A 26,966-nucleotide genomic window follows, 5' to 3' on the forward strand; every position below is an offset into this window, starting at 1 on the left:
GTTAAACATGTTTGTCCCTTCGTCACAATATGTATTGTATATTCATCGGAATCAAAAATCTAAACAAGAGGCCACAGGGCATTTATTGATTCATTTTGTGCAACAATGGACCAAAACATGTCACAATGTTACATTCACTTCGGCGGAATCTTAGTTACAGTGGTGATATAGACCCGCTTTACACTGTGCATTAAAATGCGTTTTGTATCCAGGTATGCTTTAACTTTGACACCGGCTATTAACGTGTGTCTCCGGTGTCTGAAAGGGGCTGAGAGGACCCGCGTGTTGCATAAGGGATGGGGAGGATGTCTGGCCGTCCAGGGCACCGCGCACTATCCCACTACAATCGGATCGGGCCAAAACGCATTTTTCACACAAGGCGTAAAGGGGGTCGTTGCGTTTATCGTACTGGTCGGCTCATTTCAGGAGCCAAGAACTCAAGTTTCATTCAATACAACAGGAATGTGATTTCAAGGCATTAAGGGATATTTAGAAAAACACTGGGATGTCTTGGATACACCAGTGTGGTCCTCTTCTACCTAGAATAGTAATGAGGTACAATATTGGAAAATAAATGGCACACTACAAGTAGGCTATGCGTAACAAAGCACCGGTTACACTTGCCAAATGTGCGGCGAACTATTCTCGTACGTCCTCGCCTCCGCATACCTTCTCTTTCTGCACAAACAGTGGAATTCATGCAAGGAGAAGAGGATACAAGCACTTGACTCTGACCTGGACTAAAAGTGACAAGTTCATTAAGGAAAGTACATCGTCAAAGGTCGGCTAGTCGGCTACACACGTCGTACGTGTTTCATCGTAGCTCGTCACGACCTGCATATTCAATAACACATCCAAAGAAGAAGCATTTTCAGACGTACGACTGTGACCACTGTCTATGTTTGTCTCAACAATAACAAGATATCCGACGACTCACGTCGCCATGTTTAGTACATGAAGTTACTAAGAACTTTACAAGATGTCCAGTAATCACATCAAAGGAGGAAACCTCGGAACTGTTTGATTGTCTTACATGCATTATTTCCCTCGAATGTTGATTAACCCAGAACTAATTTCAGGTTTCAAAAGGCTTCACGATGTCCCTTCATACCGCCTTTTGACCCACAGTCCATGTTTGTTTCTGGATCGTCCGATCATAAGATCTTTTCAGAGACATACGCAATACCTGAAGCATCCTTAGAAATGTTGTGTTTAGGCCCATTTTTATTCTCTGAATGTTCCCGTTGATTTCACGGGGGAGAACGATGATCAAAAGTGACAGCTTTGTTTTACAGGGGAGATTACCTGAGTGTGCAATAGTGTGACCGTCGAAAAAAAAGTCTTTTCTGGTGGTCGGTTTCAAAAACAGTCGCTCCTCTGTCTCGCCGCAGAAGCCACCAAAAAAAAAAAAAAAAGAGAGAAAAGGGGAGAGGATTATCTGGCGCTGGTGAACTTCCTTACGAGCAGGGAGGATCCTCAGAGGGGGGCACCGCGCTCAAGGAGCGGAAGGCGAAGATGGAGGGGTCGTAGGTGTACCTGGGCGGACGACTGCCTGTCAGACTCTGTGGACGGAGAGAGAGAGAGAGAGATGAGTGATCAAGGTGAATAACAGACCTGGCAGAAGCAGGTGTTTGGAAATGGCGTGGATGACCTGCTGTCCTTCAGGTATGATATTGTTAGTCTGTTACAGTCAGTTCACGTCAACAGTAGTGATGTAACGGACCACTGTCGATCCGTGATGCGCACGGATTCCCCCTCACGATTGGGCAGCAATGTGAACCGCACATTAATTACAGTTTAATGTTAACCATCACAGTGTGAAATAAAGTTTGACTGACGATCATTTTCCGCCAATGTTCAGTAAAATATGTGATCAGGGCATCATTCGTTCTTTTCTAGTCACTGATCTCTGATATTGTTACACTATAAACTAATTTAAATTGACAGGAGGAGAGCTAGTAACATTAGCAGCACCGCTAACGGCCAACGAAGGTTCCTTTCAGTTACATTATGATGCGTTCAGGCTCTGCTCAGTGAAAATGAGAATTGGGCGAAGGTAATTTATAACATCATGATGTGTTCACATGTGATCTTGTAAAATGTAGTTTTTGGTGAGAAACCTGAACAAATCAAGTTGTTTGAAGTAGATATTAGAGATGACTTATGACCTGTTTACTCAAGCTCTAAACAGATAATACATCACTAAAACTACTAATGACAAGATTCGTTTTAATTCATAAAAGTGCAATCTTTAATTTCCTAATCCTTTTGAATTGTGTTTTTATGAAAAAAATTCTAGATGACTTTGACAAAGTAAAAAGATAACATTTTGATTTGTTGATGGTTCACACTGACTTCAGAGTAGTAGGTGTCAAAAGAGCCTGGATCCTTGTAGACCAGCTGCTATAATCAAACAAAGAGATCTGTATCTGCCAATATGCATCATCAATGATCACCAATTACTATCGGCGGCAAAAAAAACGTGATCAGGGATCTCTAAAAGTTATATTTGCTCCCTTTTTTCTTTGTGCTGATCTGATCGGGGACTCTTATGATCCGTTGCACCACTAGTCAACAGTGTCAGTCGTTTTTCTTTTTCGCAGCATAAACGTGTGGCCATGTCACGAGACCGTGAGAAAAGGGAAAACCAAACATGAAAATGTTCACGCCGACTTGTTTTTTTACATCGGCCGTGCGAATAACATAAATCGCTTTTCCACTCACAGAGCCAGTCCCCCTCCTCCGAGCAGAACCTCGCTTCTAGTGGCTCTACAAGTCCTCTGTCTAAAATTAGCTTGGGTCAATCTTTTTTTTTTCCACCTCCAGGAAACAGCAGGAAATGACTTTGTTGGATTTGGCAGTGAGGCAGCACTTTCTCCAGTGGGGGGACTGAAGTTTGTGAGAAGGTGGACTGAGGAGGATTGGGACCTTGGGACATATTCGCTTTAGGAGCTGATCCGATGGGGAGGGGGGTTATATGGATAGCTGTATATTGTCAAACATTACCAAACACCTCTGAGAAGTGAGACATCCCTGGAGCTGACTGATTCTGTCCTGATGCCGAGTGAGTGCCCACTGCTACTGGAAAAGTACTATGTGCCACCAATGCATATGAAATGAGGCCCTGTGAGCGGTGCATGTGAGGATACAGGTGTTGCTATGACTTCAGCCGACATCTTGAGGGATTCAGTACTGACAACTGAGCAGCAGTAACACGGCAACAATTCTCAATACCACTTAGTGCACTTTTATCCACCAATGTTAGTATAAACCTGCAAAAAGGGAGACGAGGAAAAAAACGAATCGTGGCCCAAGAACGAGTTACAGTAAACTTGATAGATGTGACTATTCGCCATATGGTAGAGTCGGTCCGACTGCGGGGGGGGTCATACATCAGGATGATTACCTATCCACGTTAGCGATCCCCACAGAGTCGTCCTGTACTCACATCTGCAGTATGACGGCCATTTTAGGCCCAGAGGGATCAAGCAAAGTACGGGTCCCCAAAGTACGAGGCCTTCCTTTTGTACGGACATCAGAAGCAGCAGTTACAAAGTTCAGGAAACACACCAGCATGATCTAATTTGTCCGGTTTCACAAAAGTGCCTTTTTGGGATTCTGTGTCGTCATCATTTTTGTCCTGTTGGTCATTGATTTAGGCCCCAATCTGCACATTTGAAAAGTTTCCACACTGTTACCAGCCCTCTGTTAAAGGAATAGTTCAGTTGGATTACTGCATGGGCACTGGCCCGGGGGGGGGGGGGGGCGGCTCAATACGGCGGTCACAGCTGATAGCCCATCCCCGGGTCACCACTGTTAGCTCTGTGAGCACTTTTGGCCGTAGTTTGCACTGTTAGCGCCGTTAGCACACAGCAGTCTCCATGTTGAGAGCTGTGTGGAGGCAATAGATATGCTCCCAATCTCGTATTCGGCACCTTTTAAAACTGTCCATCTGTCCAAACAGAGTCTGATCCAATATTTGTTTGTGTCAAAAATAGAACGGATGCTTCCGTTGATGGCTTGCTTTAATATTTCACAAGTGCCCTATGGTATTTTGTATGTATTGTTTGTGGTGAGGAGGGTCAGTGTGGCTGTGCCGTGCCGCTAAGCTTTGGTGATAAGTTGCCTCTCAACATCTCCACCGTGAACAAAATGTCTGCTGGGTAGGAGAGTCCATCCACAGCTTATTCGCTTTTTGCATGGTCGTCTTTGGCTAAGCTAACCGACTGTTGCTGTAGCTTCATATTTAACACACAGATGTATGAGAGTTGTATTAATCTTCTCAATCAAGAAGATTAAAAGCAAATCTCCCAAAATATCAGACTATTCAACATGTGTTTGTTAAGCTAAGGCCCCAAAAATGCCTTTACATCACATCCAAGCCAAATGGTTTACTTTAATCAAAAATCAAAAGGGGTGTGCAGCACATTTTCCTTCAATTTAGTTTTCCGCTCCGCACCATTTCCCTCACCTCAATCAATCTGTGCCTTCCCCTTCACCCAGTCTTTACGGTGGCTGAAATCAGACGCCATCACTCTTGCCTGTTGCAGCATGGGAAGCTCTCATCACCCCACTCTGCCATTCACCTCCAACCCCTAGGGAGGGGGGGGTGGAAGGCCCCGGCAGCAGCAGCAGTGGCGGCCAAAGCTGTGTTTTCCTACTGCTTCCCTGTAACCCCCCTCCTCTTAAAACACACACACACACACACACACACACACACACACACACACACACACACACACACACACACACACACACACACACACACACAACCTCAACCATCGACCTCCTCAGCGCCTGTAACAACTCCCATACTTGAGCGCTTGAATCCAGCCTTGAAGCCGGGGCCCCATCCAGATCTAGTGTCTCTTCTGGATCCTAGCCAGGAAACCAGGGGTTGACAGATAAAAGAAGGGAAGAAAGAGAGGGAGGTACGGGAGAGAAGGCAGCGGAGGAAGAGATAGAGGGATGGGGCGGAATCATTGTGTGCTCGGTGGCACCAAGTGCAGAGAGAGTCAACAACAACCTCCAAATGGCTCATTGATCCAAAAAACTTGCTGTGTACTCACTTCAAGAAAAAAAGAAGAAAAAAAATCTAGGAACTGGAACATACCCAGTGCCCACAGACGTCACTGACAGGGAAAACAACACTACCGACTACACCGAGCTAGAACGGGAGGATAATGAGCAATATCTCCATGTATCAGCGGAGCTAAACAGATAGCAGCCGGCCAGGCTATAAATGGAAAATGACTTCATCCCTGGAAATACACCACAGGGGGAACCAACAACACTCCACCTCCTCCTCAGCTCCGTCTCTCAACGACGCTCTCACAAAAGATCAGTTTTTACAATTTTTGTACTGCTCATCCGTACTTTGACGTGGAGGATTAGAGCAACCTAGATGCTTGCTACACGTGTGTGTGTGTGTGTGTGTGTGTCCATAAACAAGTGTGTGACAAGGCTCCATTGACACTAACCCACGCAACGTGATAATAACGTCACTTTTCTCACCACACTGCGCATCCTTCTGGAGTACCCAACTCTGTGCCAAGATGCCCAGGCTTGTCCCCGTCGACTTCTCCAACATGCCTCCCTAAAACCCACTACAAACAAAATCAATGCAGGCACGGTTGCAGTGGAGGTTGTGTTTGGGGGGGGCATGTTGGAGAAGTAAAAAAAACACTTTAAGGGAAGATCAGTCAGGACACAATCTTGGGTAAATACCTAGCTATTTAGGCGGTTAAATGTGCACTTCTCAGACCACTAATGGATCTGCTATTTAAAGGGTCGTTCAGATAAAGAGATCAAACGAATCAGAAAAAGAAAAAGAAAAACGCACATTTTCTTGTTTCTTTGCCCTAGGTAACAGTGCGGTAAACAGTATTTAGAAATCTGACGGTGCTATCAGGGTTTTTTTTCCAGACGTCTCGGGTGCGGCTCTGTCGCTAGCAGGGCATGGGAACAAACGCTGCTCGCCAGATATCGTCCCAGTATGCCGTTGGATGGACATCAAGGTGCTGGCGACGACACAGGCCGGGCTGTTCACGGGGGCAGGGCAAACCTTGCAACCTTATCACTGCTGTAATGGACACCCTGATCTGGACCGCCTATTATGGGTCTGCATAAAAGGGAAAGGTGTGTGTGTGTGTGTGTGTGTGTGTGTGTGTGTGTGTGTGTGTGTGTGTGTGTGTGTGTGTGTGTGTAGATTCATATTAATACCATTTGTATGAACAACTTTATGACAGCCATCAACCAACAACAGGATTTTCAAACATCAAACTGAAATACTACAAGAGGGTTACTTTTTTTTTTACTGTGGGAAACTCTGTTAAATAAAAACTCACCCGAATCTTTATAGTCCGTGTTTTCCCTCCACAGTTCTTTTTCAGCAGCATTTTCTGTGGAGGACAAGAATGCACAATGACAGCCATGGAAGAAACATACAACAACAACAACAACACTTTTGCAGCAGCTTTTATGTACGTCCATGAGAATCCAAAAACTGTGTAAAACTTGCACGTGAACTCAAAAAAGGCACAACATGAGCACAACCGTCTGTATAAAGTTATGCTATGTGAATGCTGATTCTAACCAAGCCTATTACTGAAATTCAACCATTTCACAACCGTCATTTGAAGAGAAATCTTTACATTAAAAACGGCAAGATCTGAGGCAAAACAAAACTGCATCGGTAGTCAATTAACATTAAATCTGGATGATGGAGGATGTGAGGCAAATCCAGCTGTCTCACTAAACTAAACAGTCAATGGCGCTTATGCAATATCCTGTCTCCCACTCCCCTCCGTGTCCACGCAGCTCCACTATTCCCCCCCAAAAAAAAACACACAGTGGGTGTGGAGGGACCACACAATCATTTGAATTGTCTGGAGTCGGGGAGGTAGCTTCTAAAGGGGGAAGAGAGCAAGGGAAAGAATGGAAACACAAGACTCCTGCTGTTGTGATGTGGGAGTGAGCTGGTATACACTTGCCCTCATGCTCACCTCCTGTCACTTCTTATCTTTTTTTTTGTATCAATGAGACAAGGCGCAAGCTGGTTGAACAAGAATTAAAAAAGGAAATGTGTACTTTGTATTTAAAAAAGGTGTTAGAGATCTATTTTATCACTGTATGTGATTAAGTTTGATTGAGAAATAAAGCAAACGCAAAAGTTCCAAAAACTGCCCCACAAAAGTATTTTGTGTGTTATGCACGTAATCATGAACGAGAAGGTATGAAGACCGGTAGATGGGTCCAACAACCGGCGATCTTTCAGCCAGGAGACTGCTGTTCGTCCCTCGTGTGAAACGAGAAGTCAATTTGTCACATAACTTGCATGACGTAGTTAGTAACTTCCGTGGTTATTTTAACTCAAACAACAATATTTTCCTAAACCTAACGCAGTAGTTTTGTTGCCTGAACTCAACTCAGTAGTTTCCTGTGAACTTTATTTTGAAAAGACTGTATATGTGTGTAACGAGCGGAAATTGACACGTGTTGCTGGACTTTCGTAGGGAAAGATGAGGAGTAACTTTTAGTAATACTTCATGTGAATCGTTATATGAGGATACATTGCTTTAAAAAGGTGGGGAATTTTTATACAACTCATCCGTTTGAATCATATTAGGATTAAAATTAGACTAAATTAAGAGGGTGGCCGTTTTGAGAGGGTGCTGTAGCAGCTGTCTGTTCTGCTGCCTCACCAGGGCCCGCCTCAGCTCCACCAACGATCCTCCTTGCCCATGTGGGTTGTGTCGTAACTGTCAAGATGGCGACGGCAGGAGCCATCCACTCTGAGCTTCACAATGGCTCTTTTAAGGAACCTACGGGTGACGTCACGGAGACTATGTCCATATTTTACACAGTCCATAGTTTTGTTCAATCATTAAAAAAAAAAAAATTATAATCACTTTTAAAAAAGGACCATAAATCTGTATTTAAGCATTTGAGCTGATTTACTACAAACAATGAGCCTACACTATTTCACCCATTATCAAAATGATCATGTTATAATGTTGTCCTTCATCCGACATGTCCCCCACTTCTGTCCACACCCACCCCACACTACCCTCCTCTTTAACACACACACACACACACACACACACACACACACACACACACACACACACACACACACACACACACACACACACACACGACTTGCCAAGTAGCAACTCTTTTTGGGTGGGTGTTGTGGTAATTCATCAAAAATACAAAGAGTAACTTATCTTTGTAATTGTTTGAGGGGGTCGATTTAAAATATTTTGTCTCATTGAGGGATGATCAGGTTATTTCAAGGATTTCTTTAAAGAATTTAAATTGCCTTGCGTATGAATCCTGCTTCACAAATAAAGCTTTGGCTTACTTTATCTGGGCTAATCCCTGGTGAGAGCTGTATAGCATAACAATAATAGTTTATGTCTCATATGTTGAAGCTTATCAATTTGCTTTGTTTTTTTTAATCTACGTTTCTAAATGCCTTACTACACAACTGTTATCTTTATTTAAAAACAAAAACAAAACAATCAGCATGATGTTCAATATTAGAGATAACCCACTGCAAGAAAGTGCAAGAAGTGTCAGTCAGTTGATTCTCATGAACTGAACTGAAATGAACAGAAACAAATGGCCGTTTAGTAGGTATTTTAAAAAAAAATGTACGTTATGCTTGGGATCTGGCTGGAAGCAAGGTAAACTAGCAAATTGGCCACTGCATGTAAAAATTACACTATCATCCCTTGAGCAACAGGTGTGTATTTGTATTATATTTTGTAGAGTTGCACTATTTGTGTACAGAGCCTAACAAACAATGGCACTGCCACATCTGAGCAGTTGGACGTGGATTAGCGTGCGTGAGGGATTATCAGAGACCAAGAGGAAACAAGCAGCTGACCTTTTAACCCTGCTTTTAGGAGAATGATTAGGTCAATAAATGTATGACTAAAGGCTGATTTGTAGTTGTTAGAAGGCTAGTGTGAGCAGTAAATTACGCAGACGTATAAACCAGCCTTGAGGCTCAAGCTAACATTGGTCACACCGAGGACTGATAGGCTTTCTTGCCAATCACTGGCCTTAGATAGTCCTGGATCAGCACTGTGGGATGAAATTGCGGAATGGAATCAGCGGTAAAATGCAGCATACCGTGGAATTTGCCAAAATGTGGGGAGCAATTTGTTTAGGTGCTGTGTTTTTTCACAGCACTGCAATGTTGTGTCAAATTGTGTCTATTTTTATAATTTCATTCATCCACCACATGATTACACACTTTTTATGACAGAATGTGCTTCAATTGTAAAATGCAGAATTCATGATTGAAAATGGTGATTGTTGTTGGTTGTTATGGTCACAACACACATCAGTGGGGTCTTAAAACGTGGTGCTAGTCACAGAACCGAATCAACGCCACCATGGCGGGACTACACAGACACAATTGACTCCAACACTGCTGTTTTACACATCACGCCGGCATGAGTGAGTCCTCGACTTGTCGCGAGTGTTTGCACGGAAGTTAGCCGACTACAAACAGTTGCAGTGGCAACGGTACACATAAAAATGGCCGCAGCTCTGACCATCCTGCTTGAATGGGAATGTCTGCTCTACTCTCAGTCTATTTCTGTGGTTTAAACATTCTCCCAACAATATGGGGAACAGTTTAATCTAAAAAATGACTTCTCTCCTCATATGAGGTTCCAATAGGACATCATTTAACTAATGGAAGTCTGTGGTCTAAACACATTTTTTTTAATCCTAGAGGGCAGTTGTGCACTCCTCTATGTTCCATAATAGCACAGAATTCCCCTGGTGTTGACACCTTTACATTTTTTTTGTTCCCCCTAAGGAACCAGGTCAGTCAGCTTTGATTCTCAGGTTTTAAACTCCAGAACAGCATATGTGAGAGAAATGACGTGGTCATCGTGTCCAAGTTGAGGCAGACTTCGTGGCTGGAAGTTGTCCAGTTAAAGGGTTAATGGGAGACTGGAGCTGAGTCTGCTAGCTACCTCTGTAGGCCCCCTATTGTATTCCCTGCTGCACCTCCCATTCCACTTGACTGAGTGTGCACATTCATACAGACACACTCGCACTGTGGCAACACACACACACACACACACACACACAGATACAGCAACAAACTCTCAGACAGGAGGATGCACACAAGCGGACACAAAAAGACAGGATGATAGACGCGTACCCCAGCCTTTCACACACACTTTTTTTTTTTTTTTCTCTGCACCCCTCTCATTGCTGCCCGCTGTCTCTCATCATCTGTTCTTTCCCTCTAAAAACCCCATGGACATATGGACCCCTGAAACCTGCAGTTTCTATCTCTGCAAACACACACACACACCCTTTCCCACCCATTGGTGTGGGCCAACAAGTCTATTGGATTTTAATGATTAGTGGACAGCTTCTCCATGACTCATTAGTGGCCGTCGTTTTTTCTGTTGTGTATTTAATCCTCTCCTTCTGCCTCCACCCCTTCATCGTTTCCCCTCGCTTGCCAGCCTTTGTGAGAAACGAGGGCGGACATCTGCTGTCCGTGCCTCCCTCTCCTTCATCCCTCTCCAGCCAGACCACCGTGGCAGCGCGCGTCCAGCTATCGAAAGGGAAGACTTTGTTCTTGTGTGCACGTATTTGTGTGTGTGTGTGTGTGTGTGTGTGTGTGTGTGTGTGTGTGTGTGTGTGTGTGTGTGTGTGTGTGTGTGTGTGTGTACGTGTGTGTTTAGGGCAGCCGGTTAGTAGTAGTATTAGTAGTGCATCATTGTATTGTTGGGCCCAATCCTTGGCCCGACATGAACTGTTTGAGTTAGTAGGGGGATAGACATCTTGCTGCAGTGACAAATTAAATATCAAATCACACATAACAATTGGATTCATATTGCTATAAAAATAAAATATTAGTGAAATGGGGTTTTTTTAGATATGAAAGGGCATCCTGGACATGCTTTCAAGTATTTGGGGGCAGAAAATGAATTTGGCTAAAAAGAGGACATCACCATACCACCGTGATGGGTGATGTATCATATCGCGTAACAGATGAAAATACAAACTTTATTTTGTAGCTTGGCTATGGAGAATTAAAGTGATCTCCCAGCTAAACCCCCCTCTGAGGGAGGGAAGTAATGTAATAAATAATGTTAATGTTATATATATTATTTTTGTTGTTAATGTTTTATAATAATTTGACTGCAGACTAATTGTCTTAAGCCAAGCTAGCAGCCCTGACACACTGCAATGTCCATTACAGCCCTGGTCTGATGAGTTTTGTTTGTGTCAACAACTTGACACAAACAAGTGACTGTCTGCACTATTGTGAAGGGTCCAAGAAAATAATCATTTTTTTAAATGGTGCGGAGAATAATAGTCTAAATGTGCTCAGCAAATGTCATAGAAATCTGCAAATTACATTGTAAGATATCCGGCAACGCTGTCATTTTGGACAGAGGTTGGTGACAGTAGTCATGAGGTATCTAACCACAGCTTGGACTACTAACCTGTTGCATTTTCTCCAGATCCAGACTGGGCCTCCCCGGCTCCCCGCCGTAACTGTGCCGATACTTCCTGTAAGGTGCTGACTGGTCAAAGTGGGTCAAAATGATGGGCCGAGCCACCGGCTGCACCACCTGCAGCTGAAAGCGCATGGGGGGCTTGAGGCTACGCGGTGGACTGGAGCTGAAGAGTACGGGGCTCGGGGAGGCGGCCAGGCAGGCGCCCGGCTCCACCAGCGGCCTGGCGGAGGCGGCGGGTGACCCGCAGCCGCAGAGGTCCCGCACCTCCTCGTCACTGGAGGCGCTGCTGTGGTGGTCGCCGTGGCACTGGGGAAGCGCCGACACCCACTTCCTGTTGTCGCCGCGGCTGATCCGCTCGAGCTCCTCCTCTGAGGAGTGGCGATCCAGATTGGCGTCTAAAAGGAGGCGGAGGCGTCGTAACCGGGCTGGAGAGAGGGGACCCTGGTTGTGCTGCTGGCTGGTTGCCAAGGGTGTGAGGGCACAGTTTCTCCGTCTCTCTGGAGGAGTTGACAAACAGGAAAATGTCAAAGGAGAAGGTGGAGACATGGTTGTAAAAGAATGCAAATGCCATATTATCTGTTGACTTGAAACATCTAATTATAATGTGTAAGAATCAATAAGCGATGGGGAGGATCATTGGCTCTTTACAACAAAAATGATTTGGTTGGCGCCTACCTCTGTCAATCTGTGCAAGCTCCTGGTTCTCCCCCTCTGAGTCGTCACTCTCCCCTCCCTCTCCACAGCCATGGTAAGAAATCTGAAAAAAAAAGAAAAAAGGATTGAGCTCATTCTGTAGGTCAAATATGCCATATGGTAACTCCTCAAAGACTGAACCGTTGTGGTGCGAGTTCATTCGAAAAAAAATGTTTTCTCTTCAGTTCAAATTTGCACTGATAAACTGTGAAGGATTTTAAATTTCAGCATCTAACAAACAACATCAAAATAGTTCAAGAGTGAAACCTTAACTATTGCAACGATTTAATACAACATAAGGCCGACCAAGTCTTAATTCAAAGTTCTGTATAATTTTGCAAATTCCCATTAACCAGCAACACGGACATAACCTATGATGGGATTCTATATGACAGCATTGTCTGCATTGTGGTCAGATTTGTTCTAAAACCAGTTGTTGTGTGTTACTTGCTCTACAGTTGCACTACACACTGAATGATTGAGTCACGGTTCTGTCTAAGTCCAGGCTACTTTCTTTCCCCCACAACCTGAACCAGCGTGTCTCTTTAAAATCAAATTCTACACCAGAAGCAACAATACAGATACCCTGCAGACCGCAGCGCTAAGAGTTAAGTAATTACCACTCCGAGGCCTCGCTGAGCAGCTGCCATCTGTGCTTGTGCACGTGTGTGCGCGTGCTTACACACACGCATCCACACAAACATAGTGTCATCCCTTCTACTCTCTGACTGACCCACACACACACACACACACACACACACACACACACACACACACACACACACACACGCTCAAGGGAGAAAAGGAGCCAGGGCCTTAGAGCCCAATAAGGGAAGACTGTGTTCATGTTATGAGTGAATTTCAGTGTATAATTTCACAGATCAAAAGGCTACATCACATAAAATACATTAGTGTGTATTAAAAATGGAAAAACATTTCCTGTCACCACAAACTCCACTCCACTCAGATATGTAGTCTCCTAAAATTCCTACAAGATGGATGCATTTTTTCGGTCATAAATATGTAGTTTAATGTAGATAGTCAGCAGAGAATGTAGGATTTATGATATGTAAATAGACATGTCATGGCATGACTTCTGACATCAGAATAGATACCAAAGAAGGTTAAACAAAAGTGAAACACTGCAAAAGGTCCCAGTTCCCATACAGTACTGTGGTCCAGTACACATAGTACTGTTTTCTACATTGCTAAGGTATCAAATAGCACAGTAAGTATATACTGTACATGTAGCCTAAATCTTCAGGGTACGATGTTGAAGATATTTGGATAAGGACTGAGTGTACCCTTCTTGCTTTTTGAGGGTACAAGAGCTGTGGGACAGATTCTCAATGAACAGTTCCAGAGCCAGCGTTCAAGACGCACACAAAAAAAAAATGTTGGCTCTCGAGGAGTCACTTCATGAAATCTGTCGGAAAATTACACCGAGGAATAACTGTGGGAAGGAAATTTATTTTGGCAAGCGGCTGGCTCGGGGCTTCAGCTACACCGTGCACTCCAGTGAATCACCGTTGGGCAGCATCCATGAAGCGGCTGAAATCCTGTTAAAAGTTACTGCTGCGGGACACTGAGAATGAAGTGACGCGGCTGGTTCATAAAGCTCATGTCCCGTTCACCAGTTTAGTCTGAGACATTTTCCCTAAATGGTTTACCTTTTAAACGCTGGAATAAGCAGCTTTGATTTCTGTGCTTCTTTTGACCTGTGGAGTCTGAAGTCTCTCCACAGAGCAATCATTGTCTGTGCAACTGGAGGCAGACATGAGCTGACAGTAACGAGCTGGCCTTCCTCTCCCCTTAGGGACCATCTCAGTGGTTGTTGATGGATCAGAGAACAGAAATGTAGCATGCGGGTCCCTCACTTGTACCAGACTTTTATTGAGTTTCAAGCTCCGTCACAATATGACGTAATCACCGTGTGTCTCAGTTACAGGTCTGCACATTGAACCGCGACACACAACTTACAGTGGCTTCCTTACTACAGTACACCGGCACACAGATACACTATTATCACTGTGACACTAACCACCACCTGGATAGCTACTACACAATCTGAGAAATGGCTGCTTATGCAAAGCAGGTCGGTGTCAAGTAACGGAACAAAAAACATTAAACCATGCAAATCTCATGTGGGAGTGAAACGCGAAGACTGAGCACATGAACAAGTACTTGACTATCTCTAACTTCCAACCATAGACTGTATATAAGAAGTGGACGTAGTCGTTGTGTCGCCACCCATTGGTTTATGGACTGCCGTTATGAAACCTCGAGTTCAGCGTTTTGTCCACCGCAGTCTTGATTACGGTCGTCGCCATCTTGGATTATTGCAACCAGTGAACGGAAGTGACCATAATTGGAATGTGAAGGAGTGACGTAGAGACGCTGTATACGGCTCTGGTAGCGTTAATCATTAGGTAGCCCCGCCCTAAATCATACCCTGCTTTATGGTCTGTTTGACTCTAAATGGACCATAATTTACTAAATGAGCATCATGTTGTATTGAAGAAGACTTGAAACTATAGCGATTGAGATCATAAACTCATGTTTATGATGTTTACTGAGGAAATAAATCAAGAGAGAAGTTTTCTCATAGACTTCTATACAATCAAACTTATTTTTACAACCAGAGGAGAAGCCCCCTGATGGCCATTTGAAAGAATGCAAGTTCAAGACACTTCCACATTGGCTTCTCTCTTTAGAACCGGAGGTTGCCGCCTGCTCCCAATACTGTTTAAGACCCTTTGAGGTTATTTTGACAGTGAAAATTTGGGTAGGGTCATAACATTTGATTTCTCATCACTCCGATTTCAGAATGTGAGGAATTGTTCTTAAAGAATAGCATCTTTACTGTCATGCAATGTGAAAAACTCTGCATGTGTTTACTAGACCCTGAGTTTGTTAGACAGAGCGCTACCAAAAGAAAAGGAATGTCACCATTACATTAGCTACTGTAGCACCATCATTCTTGCACCAAAATATGGTGTTAAATGGATGTTTTAAAATACATAAAATACACTACTATTGAAAAGTCAATAAAACCTAGACCTGTACCTAGCAGTTACACTGACTCACAAGTCAAACAAGTTTAGCAGCTGGATGAAAAATAGCTTTATGTATTTGATGACAATGTACATATATAACTTCTTAATAGGACAAAGATTTCTTAATTAGGCTTCTTGTCACCTCCAGGTGTTTGTTCATTCTTCTTTTTTTTTTTTTTTACAGCTCCTGTGTTACACTGTGGTTAAGCCTGGATTGTACCTCTCCGACCTGGATAGGCTGCCTCACACTATAATCCCCGCTGCTAAGCATCGATGCCGCCTTTCCAGAAGTTTTCCCACAGCACTCAGTGTTGTAAGCCGGCTCCTCACCCGACTGACGGCACTTCTGCAAAAAGCACAACGTAATGCAACAGACCCACGCGTACTCTGAGAGATGAGGAAGCGCATGCAAAGGAGGGACCATGCGACGTAAACAAGAGGCGCACAAACTTATCCCGATTGAACTGGGACCACCCACAGTCGCACCCTTCCTCACATGCTTATTAGTCATTAACGGCACATTCACAATGTCAACAAACCGTGGAGCCGGAGACGCGTAAAGCTGAACACAAGTGTGAAAATTACATTTGGAAATCTAAATGAACCTCTCTGCTGCTTACATTACATTAGTGTACTAGAAAACTTTGCATGACAAATATCCAATATGTGTACGAGGTGACGATTTGGGCCGCTACCATCCATGAGAGCAAGATGGGCCTGAGTGACAAAAAAAACAAAAAACGCACCAAACGAGCTTTGAGCTTTTTTTGTTCCACTTTGTCCACAATGTTTTACAGTACTGAAGAACTCCATTAGGAGGTCTGAGACCTGACCAAAGGGTTCATATTCTTTAAAAATATGAATGATGCAATGCAACGCCCAGTCCAATCCAAAAAATGGATGCATGCATAAGAGCAAATCGACTGTAATACGATTTGCTGTGCCCAACTCTTTAGCAAAACTGGATAAATATATAGCCCATTAGTGAGAACGAGATAACATTTGATTTTCTCCAATGTGCAACATCAGAGACTGCACTGATACGTAAAAAAATCTTTTCTGAGAAAAATGCACAACCAAATAAATCAGATCATCAAAAGTCAAATTTCGATGCACATTTTGTGATCCATACTAGAGTCTTACACTAGTGTCTATTAAGGCGGTAATTACTGACTGCTATCATTCACAGAGCTGAGGCACATGAGGTGAAGTGAGCCTGCTTTTGTGCATGCATGGGAAGGCAGACAAAGAGTTTGTGTGTCAAGAACATCTGAATGAAATCCTTGTCAGTCCCTTGCATCGCTGAGCAGCTTGCTAAGCTGGATCAATGGCAATGTCACAGTGTACGCACACATATCAGCTTTGCACTGTCCTTCTGCACCGTCATGGACACTGTCATGGACACTGTCACACTTCAGTCCCCACCATCTCATGAAAACGCCACACAGGGTCCGACGTGGTTCATTTGCTATTTCCCTCACACTCCAAGGGGATCGTCCTCCTAGTAGAGTATAAGTAGTCTTGATTAGCGTAAGCTTCTAGGAGAGGTACTGTAACAAGGCCTACGGGACGTTTAGCCTCCTTTCAACGATCCCAAAATGGTCATTAAGCCCTCAATCACCCTCAATACACTGCAGCCACAGTACGGTGCACGCAGCTGCATGCAGAATATGCGCAATGTAGATTAATGCTTTTAAATGCGGAACCAAAGTTCTGCCAGGAAACTATTAGCCATGCGTGTTAGCAACATTTACTGAGGTTAGCGAAACAAGACGACGGGTGTGCAAGCCAGTCGCACTACAGCAAGCGCCAATGAAACGGCAGAGCCGGCTGACGACCCGGTCAAGACAAGGACGCTGTGTGTTGGCGTCGCGCCATCGTTGCAAGGCATGTGAACAGAAAAACATAGCGCATGCTAACGCGTAACCCACATGTGTTGATCCCTGGAAAGAGGAAAAGGTAGAGCGTGTATTTTCAAGTTCACAGTGTAAAAGACGCTTTTCAGTCTTACAGCGCATCGTGACCTTTTGCTCCTTGGGAAAGTGTTTGCTCCGTGACTCCTAAACCCGAGCATGAACCCCACTAGGACCTCTGTGTACCGTTACACCCCAAGTAACTTGCGTAAAAAGATGGCAGTATAGAAAATAATTATGCTACTTCAAAAAAAAAATTCTCAAACTACATCCAGCAGGAGGAGAATTCTAATTCACAAAAATGTGGAGTGAAACAGGGTTCCCACTTGGACAATCGTATGTGTCCTGAGGGCAGACATTTGAAGTACTATGCAATCCAACCTTAGTTCACCGACACTCACAAGCAGATCAAACCTGCAAATAATCAAGCAGATGACAAACTACACCTTTCAACTTTTTGCTTATTTGAGTCTTTTAATAACCAGATAACAACGCTGGTGGTTCATTTTAAAAAAGGGACACGCTACAAACTCCTTTACTCGTCATGAGGAGTACTATTCAGCCAATAAAGACAGTTGCAAAATGACGAGAGATAGTGCAACGGAACCCTGAACTCACTGTTTGGATCGTCTCATGGTTTCAAGTTATGAAACTGATCAGCATAAACAAAAGGGAGCAAATATAACTTTTAGAGATGCCCCAATCACAGAATTCTTCCACTGATACAGATTGTCGATGAGCCACATCTGCCGATACAGATCGTTTTGCTATAGCAGCTAGTACGCAAGGCTCCAGAGAATATTTTTCCACCAACATAGTTGGTTCAAATAACCGGATTTATTCAAGTTTCTATCATGATGACTTTGATCCTTTAAGTTTCCTTCACTCAAAAGTGAGGTGCTGGATGGTGCTGGCTGACTCAATCCATTATACTGTGTAAATGCAGCTTCAGGAGCCTCCAAAACCAGGTTTCTTTTAAAGCGTGCACAGTGGCTACTTACAAAGAAAGTCAACTGGCAAAAAAAAAAAAAAAAAGAACCTTTTTGTTTGTTCATCACAATCATTGCTGATTCCAGAGGGAATTCCTTGTAAATAATCCGAGTATCAGTCTCAGAGTAACGAGGATCCGCTTGAAGAAATCTTATGCACCAGACTGTAAGCAACAGGGCCCAGTCACTACTCACAATCCACTCTCCCCCTCTCACGAACCACTTTCAGCAGACAGAACCTTTTCACTGAGCAGAGCAGCACACAAACAAAAGCAGACAACGGGGATGGCACACTTTCTCCCGTATCCTCCAGCCGAGGCCTTTGAACCGGTGCACTTTTGCACAAAATGGCTGCCATGCGACCATACAGTCGGTTGACACACACACACACACACACACACACACACACACACACACACACACACACACACACACACACACACGACATTGTTGCAGACGGAGCAAGTTGGTGACCCATGCGGGATACAATTCAACCCCTCTACTCACCAAAAAGAGGCATTATGCAAATCGAGTGGGCAATAACAATTGCGGCGCACTTACACAGATTCTGTTGTAGGGAAATTGGAGGGTAAAGACGTAGACAATTATAGCCCTCAACAATGACTTTTTTTAACTTACATTTGTCTAGTCTTTGCAGGCCTACTCATCTAAATAAGCTTACCTTGCTACCTGTTTGCCCATCACACACACACACACACACACACACACACACACACACACAGAGAGCTATTTCCAGCTTTCTCTTTGTAGATGAAAAACCTGGACTAGTTTCAGAGGTATCCTCTCTCTCTCTCTCTCTCTCTCTCTCTCTCTCTCTCTCTCTCTCTCTCTCTCACACACAAGAGAAGTCTGGAAAATGAGAGTCAATGGTCTGTGAGTGGGAGAGTTTGTTGACACGTTACATGTTTGTTGACACGTTACATGTTTGCTTGTTTGTTGGCATGTTTGGTAGCAGTGTGGATCACCAGGTGTTTTTTTTTTTTTTCGTCAAGTAAAACATCTGGCTTGGTCCTGTAAGCCATTACTTCTAACATGGTAATGAATGGGTCGAGGTGCTTGGAAGGAGAAAGAAAAAAGAAAAAAAACCTCCAAACAACACATGCTTTAAATATCAGGACACACAGGCTGGCTATTTCCAATAGAGAAGCTGTACAATCTGTTTTCTGTCTCATGGTGTGTGTGTGTGTGTGTGTGTGTGTGTGTGTGTGTGTGTGTGTGTGTGTGTGTGAGAAAGAGAAAGGGAAAGGGAAAGAGTGTTAATGAACTCACTATAACCCCCCGTTCGGACAAGGGTTACCCAGGCTGTGAGCTCATTTGAGCTGCGTAGTGAAGTGGCCCACAAGTGAACGGAGTCACAAGACAAAAGTAGAGCCACGCTGTTCACAAACAAGCTCGTTTCTGTCATTGCAGCTGTACTACTGTCTAGGCCCCGCTGTATAACTCACTGACAGCTACAGACTATGCGTTTAAATGACGCTACACTACAGTAGACAGTATTCCAATAGTAAGTGACTCAAGTCAAACTTACCTTCAGTTGGAAGGGATGTATCTCGTTGAGCGAGTGTCTTCTTAGCTTCTTCGTCAGCGTCTTTAGCATTTTTTTTTCTTCCTCTGAGTAGCTTATGGCTTATCCCCTACAATTACGTTTTATTACTGTTACCGTGACGGCTACTACGACTTCATTAGCTAACATGAGCGACGTGACACGTTTAAAAAGAAGGCACACGGGACTATTACTTGACTGCAAACTGCCAACCTCAAAAAAAACAAAACAACGGCACGAGCAGCTGCAACACTCTAGCTCCAAGTTAGCTAGTGTCGAAAGAATGATACGCCGAAATTGGTTACACTGCGTAGATGTGGCTTGTTCTCAAAGGCTGCGCGAAGCAAACTTGTTATTTTCGAGTTCATTAGAGTCGCCGTTGTTGTGGAAAGTCTTTTTTTTCGCCCGTTCCTCGGGCGGCTCTGAAAGATGCCTCACTCACCGTAGCCCCGGCTTACTTCCGGAGCTTAATTCAAAGATGTTTGGGGACAAATAAAAAATAAATAATATCAACTTGTTGGCATTTAGACACGCACGCACGCACACTCTCACACACATTCACACAACCAATGGCACGCCACCTGCACGAACAACACGGAGCTGCTCCTCCAGCCTGAGCGAGCCGCCCGCTGATTGGCTGCGCTGCCGAGTGACGACACATTTCTCTCCGGAGGAGGCGGGCTGAGAGTTAAAGCCACATTATCTTGTCTGTTTGCTTCCTCTTTTCGTATCGGGATAATAATAAAAATTGCAATAAAGGCATGTCCGTCTTCAGCAGACAAAAATGTGTGCAATTTGATAAACCAGCCCCTGCTTTTGATCAAGTGAATTGGCAGCCATTATAACTTTACTTTAACGAAAGATATCATCTGGACCAAGTGCCAGGTGATGCTGTGTTGCGTTATCCCTGCTTGTATTGAAGTCAATTTTAACCCATTTAAATGGCCAATCAACTGACTTTTTTTTTTTTTACAACAGTCAACAGACTTGTCATGGAATGAAAAGCAGATATATAATGAATACCATTATATAGGCTATATTAATAACTTCAGAAAGATTATGTTTTTTTCCATTAGGTGGTATTGCTTTCCAATACTTTCCATAATTCCATACCTGGACACTTTAATGGAATGGAGCCATTGTTATTGACAAGGTGGAATGAGGTCATGCTATTCTATATATTTACTTCCTCCTGGGATAAAGATATCAAACTATAATTTATCCATTGGTGGAAAAGTATTCAGATCCACATGACAGAAAATATCCAATCACAGGAAAATATTGAAAATATAACAGCATATATTATTGATAAAAGCAACAATAATAGTGCTCACACATACATGTGTATGTGTGAAATAAGCATTTTACTGTTAGATTTGGTCGAGGTGAGGAAAATGTTTTCATCAACACATCACATTTTATTAACTCACATTTTATTAATTCTTAAATGTTAACTGTAGCTGTCAATTAAACCGTGGAGTCAAAAGTAAAATATTCCCTACTAAGTTATAGTACAAGTTTCAATTTGCATGGAATGGACACTATTGTCTGACATGATTTATATCAGAGACACATTTTCCTTTTCAAGCTAACTCTTGTTCTCTTGCAGTTCCTTAAGTCTTTGAAGTGTATTGTCACCATAATGTAATTCAAAGTTGTTATGCCAGTAAACAAATACATAAAGATTATTATTGTACCGCAATGTTCCATTCTTTTTTTTTTTATTCATAAGAATAAATATATTGGGGGCAGGGTCATTGTCACACGTGTACATTTTAGGACCATCATGTCGATTCATCCTGGCCATTCCGATGGCCAGCAAAAACCAGACCTTCTCATGAAACTAGAGAGAGAGAGAGAGAGAGAGAGAGAGAGAGAGAGATAGACTGAGGGAGATGTGAAGAAGGAGAGCATGTCAGGTATAATTGGTGTAAGTGGGGCATCCAGTTTCAATGATGTCATTCTTTGCAGCCACTGTCTGGCTATTCTAAGATGTTGCATGCATGTCCTGCACTGTAGGTGCATTTGATTGTCTCAGTTTTGATTTGGTTAAAAAAAATAACAATGCGTGTCCAATAACTAAATTCTGCATTTCAGAATCAGAACTTGTTTATTACCAAATGCGTTACACAAATATAAATTTGGCTTAGTGATTTGGTGCGTAACAGTAAAACACAGTTGACTAGTATGACTACCATAAAATATGGTAAACGTAGTACATTAAAACAAGTATATTGTTAAAGTGTCACGTGTATATTGGAAGAGAAAAGATGTGCAAAAGCAAAAAATTTCAACACTCATACACACTCTTCAACAAAAATAATATTTCTTAATCGTTCAACTTATTGCTGTCGAACACACAAGCCGGAATGCTATGCCTTTAAGAAGCTTCTGGCTCACTAGCTTGTGTGTGAGAGGCTTTCTCACTTAACACCTTTGGTCAATGACCTGGTTAACTTTCCAGGGAAAGTTAAAGTGGCTTGATTCCAGGTTGAGTTCAATGCAAATTCAATTTGCAGCTGAATATAGCAAAAATATAAACAACAAGTGTATTCTAATACCGTTCAAAATAACAACAAAAGAAAAAGGGCATCATGGTTATGATCATGTGTGGTTCTTGACAAATTATAAAAGAGACTAGGCTCTTTGACTCATGCTGTGGGTTCTTGTCTTGATATATTTGGCCATATATTTGGCCACAGGAGGGTAGCATTGCTTTTGTTCTTGTAGAGGGGAGGAATAAATGGATTACATCGGATGAAAATATCCTAGATTGAGTCACAAATGAACAGCATTGTGTGAGTATGGTGGAGGTGGGTGGTTTAGTTGGAGTTCCTGTTACTATTATGGATCCCTGGACTTTTAGTGATGGTCACCCTGAAGTAAACACGTTTACGCATTAGGTTTTATTCTTTTAAAAATACTGATTCAAAAAAATAAAATTAACTTTTTATTGATACACTCCTCTTAAGCTTGTCACACTCTCAACAACTACATTCTGTTCGTTAATTTCACATTGTGTAATTATTTGCCTAACAACTATTTCATTTAGAAATATGCAGCATTTTTTAGCGTAATATCTCCTGATCTTAAGATAGAGCTATAAGTTTAGACATCCAGGGGCCTTTTATATTCTAGCTCATATCGGGCTGTAATGGTACGCAAGCCAAAACACACAACACATCACTGGAAATAACAACAATGTATTGGGATCTGTTGAGTGACTGACTGAAGGTAAATGTTAATAGTCTGTTTTCAAACAGAGATTGTTCTGTAGATTTTTCATTGGACATTTCCCACTGCCTGCCAGAGCAAACACAGCTACAACGCAAGCAGCAGTCTGGTTTGCTCTCTGCTGGCAATTACCCGATACTGCACGGACCATATGGAGTGTAGGTTTGAGCAGGTCCTACGTGTTAAGAAACGTTTGTAGAGAGGAGGGGCGTGATAGGTGTTTGTTAATTTGTCTGTGACATTTGAAAGAATAAATAAATAAATAATGTGTTGAAAAATGGCACTGCATTACAGAGTGCTACGATCATTTCCTGTCAAAGGTCATAGGTCAGAAATGTTTCTCTCATCCCCAGTCGAGGTTCAGTCATTTACCTTCTTGTCAAAGTTATTCCAAGTTATTCCATTGTGTATAAGAGGGGTTACAGTAAGAGTTCATCACAAAAGTTCATCATCGGCTCATCAGGGTTACTCATCATCTAATTATGAGGTTTGAATGGACAGTGTGTCATGACTCAGAGGGGAACAGTTCCACATTCATAGGTCAGACAGAGCAGAGGAGAGAAGAGCTTGGGTGACACACTGATCAGCAGCAGGGACCAGAGACCACCTAAAGGTGATGCTGTGAGACAAGCATCCAGCCACTAGACCCAGTATATTGTCCTGCTTACCAAATATGGCCCAACCTTAAATCCAGGAAACAGCGTTGGAGTCCTCTTGCCTTGATGATTGCACAATCGGAAGAATGCGGGGGCAAGAAAGTGATGTGAGCATGCAACAGTGATGTCAACACTTCTGCCTCTCCCTCATCAGCCGTTGTTAACAATGCCAAAATAGCTGATGACAAATCAGCCGGCTGACCTCTGAGCGTCATTGCGTCTGTTTTTAGCAGTGTGCGCTGCAAAAACCGCGGCCCACTTGGCCTTGGAAGTCCTTGTCTTTCTCTATCCTGCTGCCCGCATCGCCCACACTCTCCCCTGGATAGCGGCATACGGCCACATGCCTCTCCTCTCGCCTCCACTCCCCTTCACTCTTCCCTCACCCACTGACCCACTGGCGGAAAGCGTGGGGGCCATCTGTGGTGGAGAGGTTACTTTTAGTCTCCCAGGCTGCTATTTTGTCCTCACAGATTTTTTCATTTATTTTTAAAACACAAAGCACAGGCTTACTTACTTACTTCTCTCTCTCTCTCTCTCTCTCTCTCTCTCTCTCTCTCTCTCTCTCTCTCTCTCTCTCTCTCTCTCTCTCTTTTATTGCTTCACAGGTCTTGTTTACACAACAGCGCACTTGGCCTGTTACAACACACTTTTACAGAAAAGAATGGCGAATGTCAAATTTGGACATGGGATGAAAACAATTGCAGTCTCTCCACTGCGGATTTATATTTATATTCATATTTGGTGTATAGCTGCTCTTATCAAGAAATTGAATCAATCAAATGAGCAACTTGTCACATGTAAAAAAATATGTTTCCCACAGCATTTATAACATAAATGTTCTCTAAATGTTGGACAACCCTATGCAATATTGTACATTGTATGTGCAACAATACAAATCTAGTGGATGTCAACTTTAAGCCTAAAGGCACATGATATTCAGTCTTTGCGATGATTGACCATTCGCTAAGCCCTGAACCCCGTTGCTAATTTAACTCACATTTTATTAATTCCTAATTGTTAACTGTAACTGTCAATTAAACCGTGGAGTCAAAAGAAAATATTCCCTACTAAGTTATAGTACAAGTTTCAATTTGCATGGAATGGGCACTTGGGAATTGGGAAAATTAAATAGCAATTTTGGAAAAAAGCAGACAGAAGGGTCTACAATATTTGTTTGAAGAATACATCCAGGATGTCAACTTGATTCAGCAGCAAAAACAGATTAAAAAGCTAAAAAATACAGTAAAAGTAACCCACCACATCGCCTTGCCAATCGACACAGAAGACAATGAAATTAAGGAACAAAACTGTTCCTCCTGAAATGTGTTTTCTAAATTGTACAGCAATCCATCTCCCAGATGCTAAGATATTTCATTCTGTATTAAAGTGGTGGAACAAGCAACAGACCAACCGTCAGGTTATCCTTAGAGAAACATTTGAAGAATCTTAGTGGGAAAATACAGCAAAGAGTTTTCCATCAATTTATACAATACAACATACAGTATAATCTACATCAGGGAATGCCTTCAAGATATTTGAAAGAGACACTATGACATTTCAAACAACAAATGCATAGTGTACTGTTAAAAGGTTAATATATGGACTTAGCCACTCTGTATGTGTATGATAAATACTGCTCTGTAAACTGAAGCTTTTAAAGGGTCGCTTTACAGACTAAAGCATACACATTTATGTAGACTGCTTCAAGTCTATGATAGTGTTATGCATGTGCTCATTTAAATCTACGAAAGAAACCGAATGACCATATTTTCCAAATATGTCGAGCCACTCCATCAAACAATTGTGCATTTCAGTTTTGGGATAACTAAAAATTCAGATATTTTAAACGATAGCATATGATAATGACTAACTACTGATAATACATTAAAACACAACACATGTCCTTTCAAGAAGCAACACCATGTGTTGTCCCAAAACAGACTCACAGATGTCATAATACCAACGATCAAAAAAAAAGGAGACACATGCTTTTTCAGAGGGAAATATCACTTTATGCTGTAACACATTCCATGTCAGGGATGACAAAATGCATGAATGTATCATAGGAAAATATGATGTAATACTTTTTTGATGACTACAGAGGGGGAAAAAGAGAAATTATCTAAGTTGCAGAAGTTAAACAGCTGATACAGACACTGTTGCTAAAGATAGCTTCTTGGTCTTGTGCCCTAAACCACACATGAGGAACAACATATTTACGTTTTTTCCTCACCTATCTGAAAACTAACATTTTACACACTACAATCCGTTACGTCAGTTTATTTGACTCTGTCCTAACTCAAGAAGTTAATGTTTACCTACAGTGACACTTCGCTAGAAATCTCTCTCCAGGGGTGATAATTTAAATATACATGTGCAACCTTTTCCATAAGAAGTTAGCCACACCATGCTGGCCTTTGAAAGCACATTTTCCTCCGCAGCATGTTTCTATTTAAGTATTATTCCGGTCATGTTCATTCTTGTGGAACAAAGTGTTCTGAATGGAAGTTACAGCATCTCTCTGAGCCTTGATTCATGTCCTGCACTGTGTTTGAAGTCAAATGAATGTGAAATTGCTGTCTGACTGTGTCAACACAGTGGATCATTGTGTGTGTGTGTGTGTGTGTGTGTGTGTGTGTGTGTGTGTATGTGTGTGTATGTGTGTGTGTGTGTGTCTATGTATCAGCCATCAGATCATGATGACCTGAAAGAACTGATTTTTGATTGTTGGTAGAAGCCTTGTTTTGTTAAAAAGCCCCTGGATGTCAAATTATATCGTAGGGTACAAAGTCTTTATTGAGTTAAAGATTATTATCTCTATGATAACGATGTGTTGTAAACACATTAGTCAGACGATTTTCTATGAACTGTTTGCAATGGGCAAAAGGGAAAATTTGCAAAAAATTTATAAAGACGATAAAAGACAATTTAGTGCAACATATTAAAAAAATCTCGACTACAAAACTATGGCTTCCATAGAATGTAAAAGAAAATCACTTTTTTATTTCATTCATCGGCAGTGAGTAGCTTTAAGGTTTTTAGAACATAAAGTTGACGCAAATATTTTACTTTTCTGATGCTAGTTTCAAATGTGCAGATTATAAAATATGTTACCTGAAAACACACAAGTTTTTAAATATGATGCACAGTATGTGAAGTTCCTGTACTGATGCTGCTGACATTTCAATGCCTCAATAACAATTTTCCAATAATATTATAATATAACACAAGCAGGAGCCATTCTTTTGCATAATGGGTTGTTTAAAATGAAGATTATTATTAATAATACAAATTTTCAGTTCAACAACTCAGTTATTCATTATTGAACCATAAAGAACAACAGAGGGCAGCAGA

At 42.3% G+C, this 26,966-nt stretch overlaps 1 protein-coding gene across 1 annotated transcript; it reads right to left on the reverse strand.

Annotated features, from left to right (window-relative positions):
* Positions 1 to 58: 58 nt before the first annotated feature.
* si:dkey-16j16.4 (uncharacterized) lies at positions 59 to 20,331 on the reverse strand. Its single transcript, XM_068717710.1, has 5 exons — positions 19,708 to 20,331; positions 12,183 to 12,264; positions 11,493 to 12,004; positions 6,348 to 6,401; positions 59 to 1,562 (listed from the first exon to the last, which is right to left on the reverse strand). The coding sequence occupies exons 1-5, from the start codon at positions 19,774 to 19,776 to the stop codon at positions 1,458 to 1,460; spliced, it is 822 nt and encodes a 273-aa protein (XP_068573811.1). The 5' UTR covers positions 19,777 to 20,331; the 3' UTR covers positions 59 to 1,457.
* Between the last annotated feature and the right edge of the window lie 6,635 nt (positions 20,332 to 26,966).

Source organism: Cebidichthys violaceus, unplaced genomic scaffold (genome assembly GCF_023349555.1).
Source record: "Cebidichthys violaceus isolate CVI_PGR_0920_01 unplaced genomic scaffold, fCebVio1.0.p SCAF_22, whole genome shotgun sequence".
NCBI lineage: Eukaryota > Metazoa > Chordata > Actinopteri > Perciformes > Stichaeidae > Cebidichthys > Cebidichthys violaceus.

Excerpts from the sequence above, each read along its gene's own strand:
- si:dkey-16j16.4 (XM_068717710.1), bottom strand. The coding sequence starts at position 19,776 with ATGCTAAAGACGCTGACGAAGAAGCTAAGAAGACACTCGCTCAACGAG. Across the intron at positions 12,005-12,182 it reads GCTTGCACAGATTGACAGAG|AGAGACGGAGAAACTGTGCC; the intron begins GTAGGCGCCAAC and ends CAACTCCTCCAG. Across the intron at positions 6,402-11,492 it reads ATCTGGAGAAAATGCAACAG|AAAATGCTGCTGAAAAAGAA; the intron begins GTTAGTAGTCCA and ends TGTCCTCCACAG.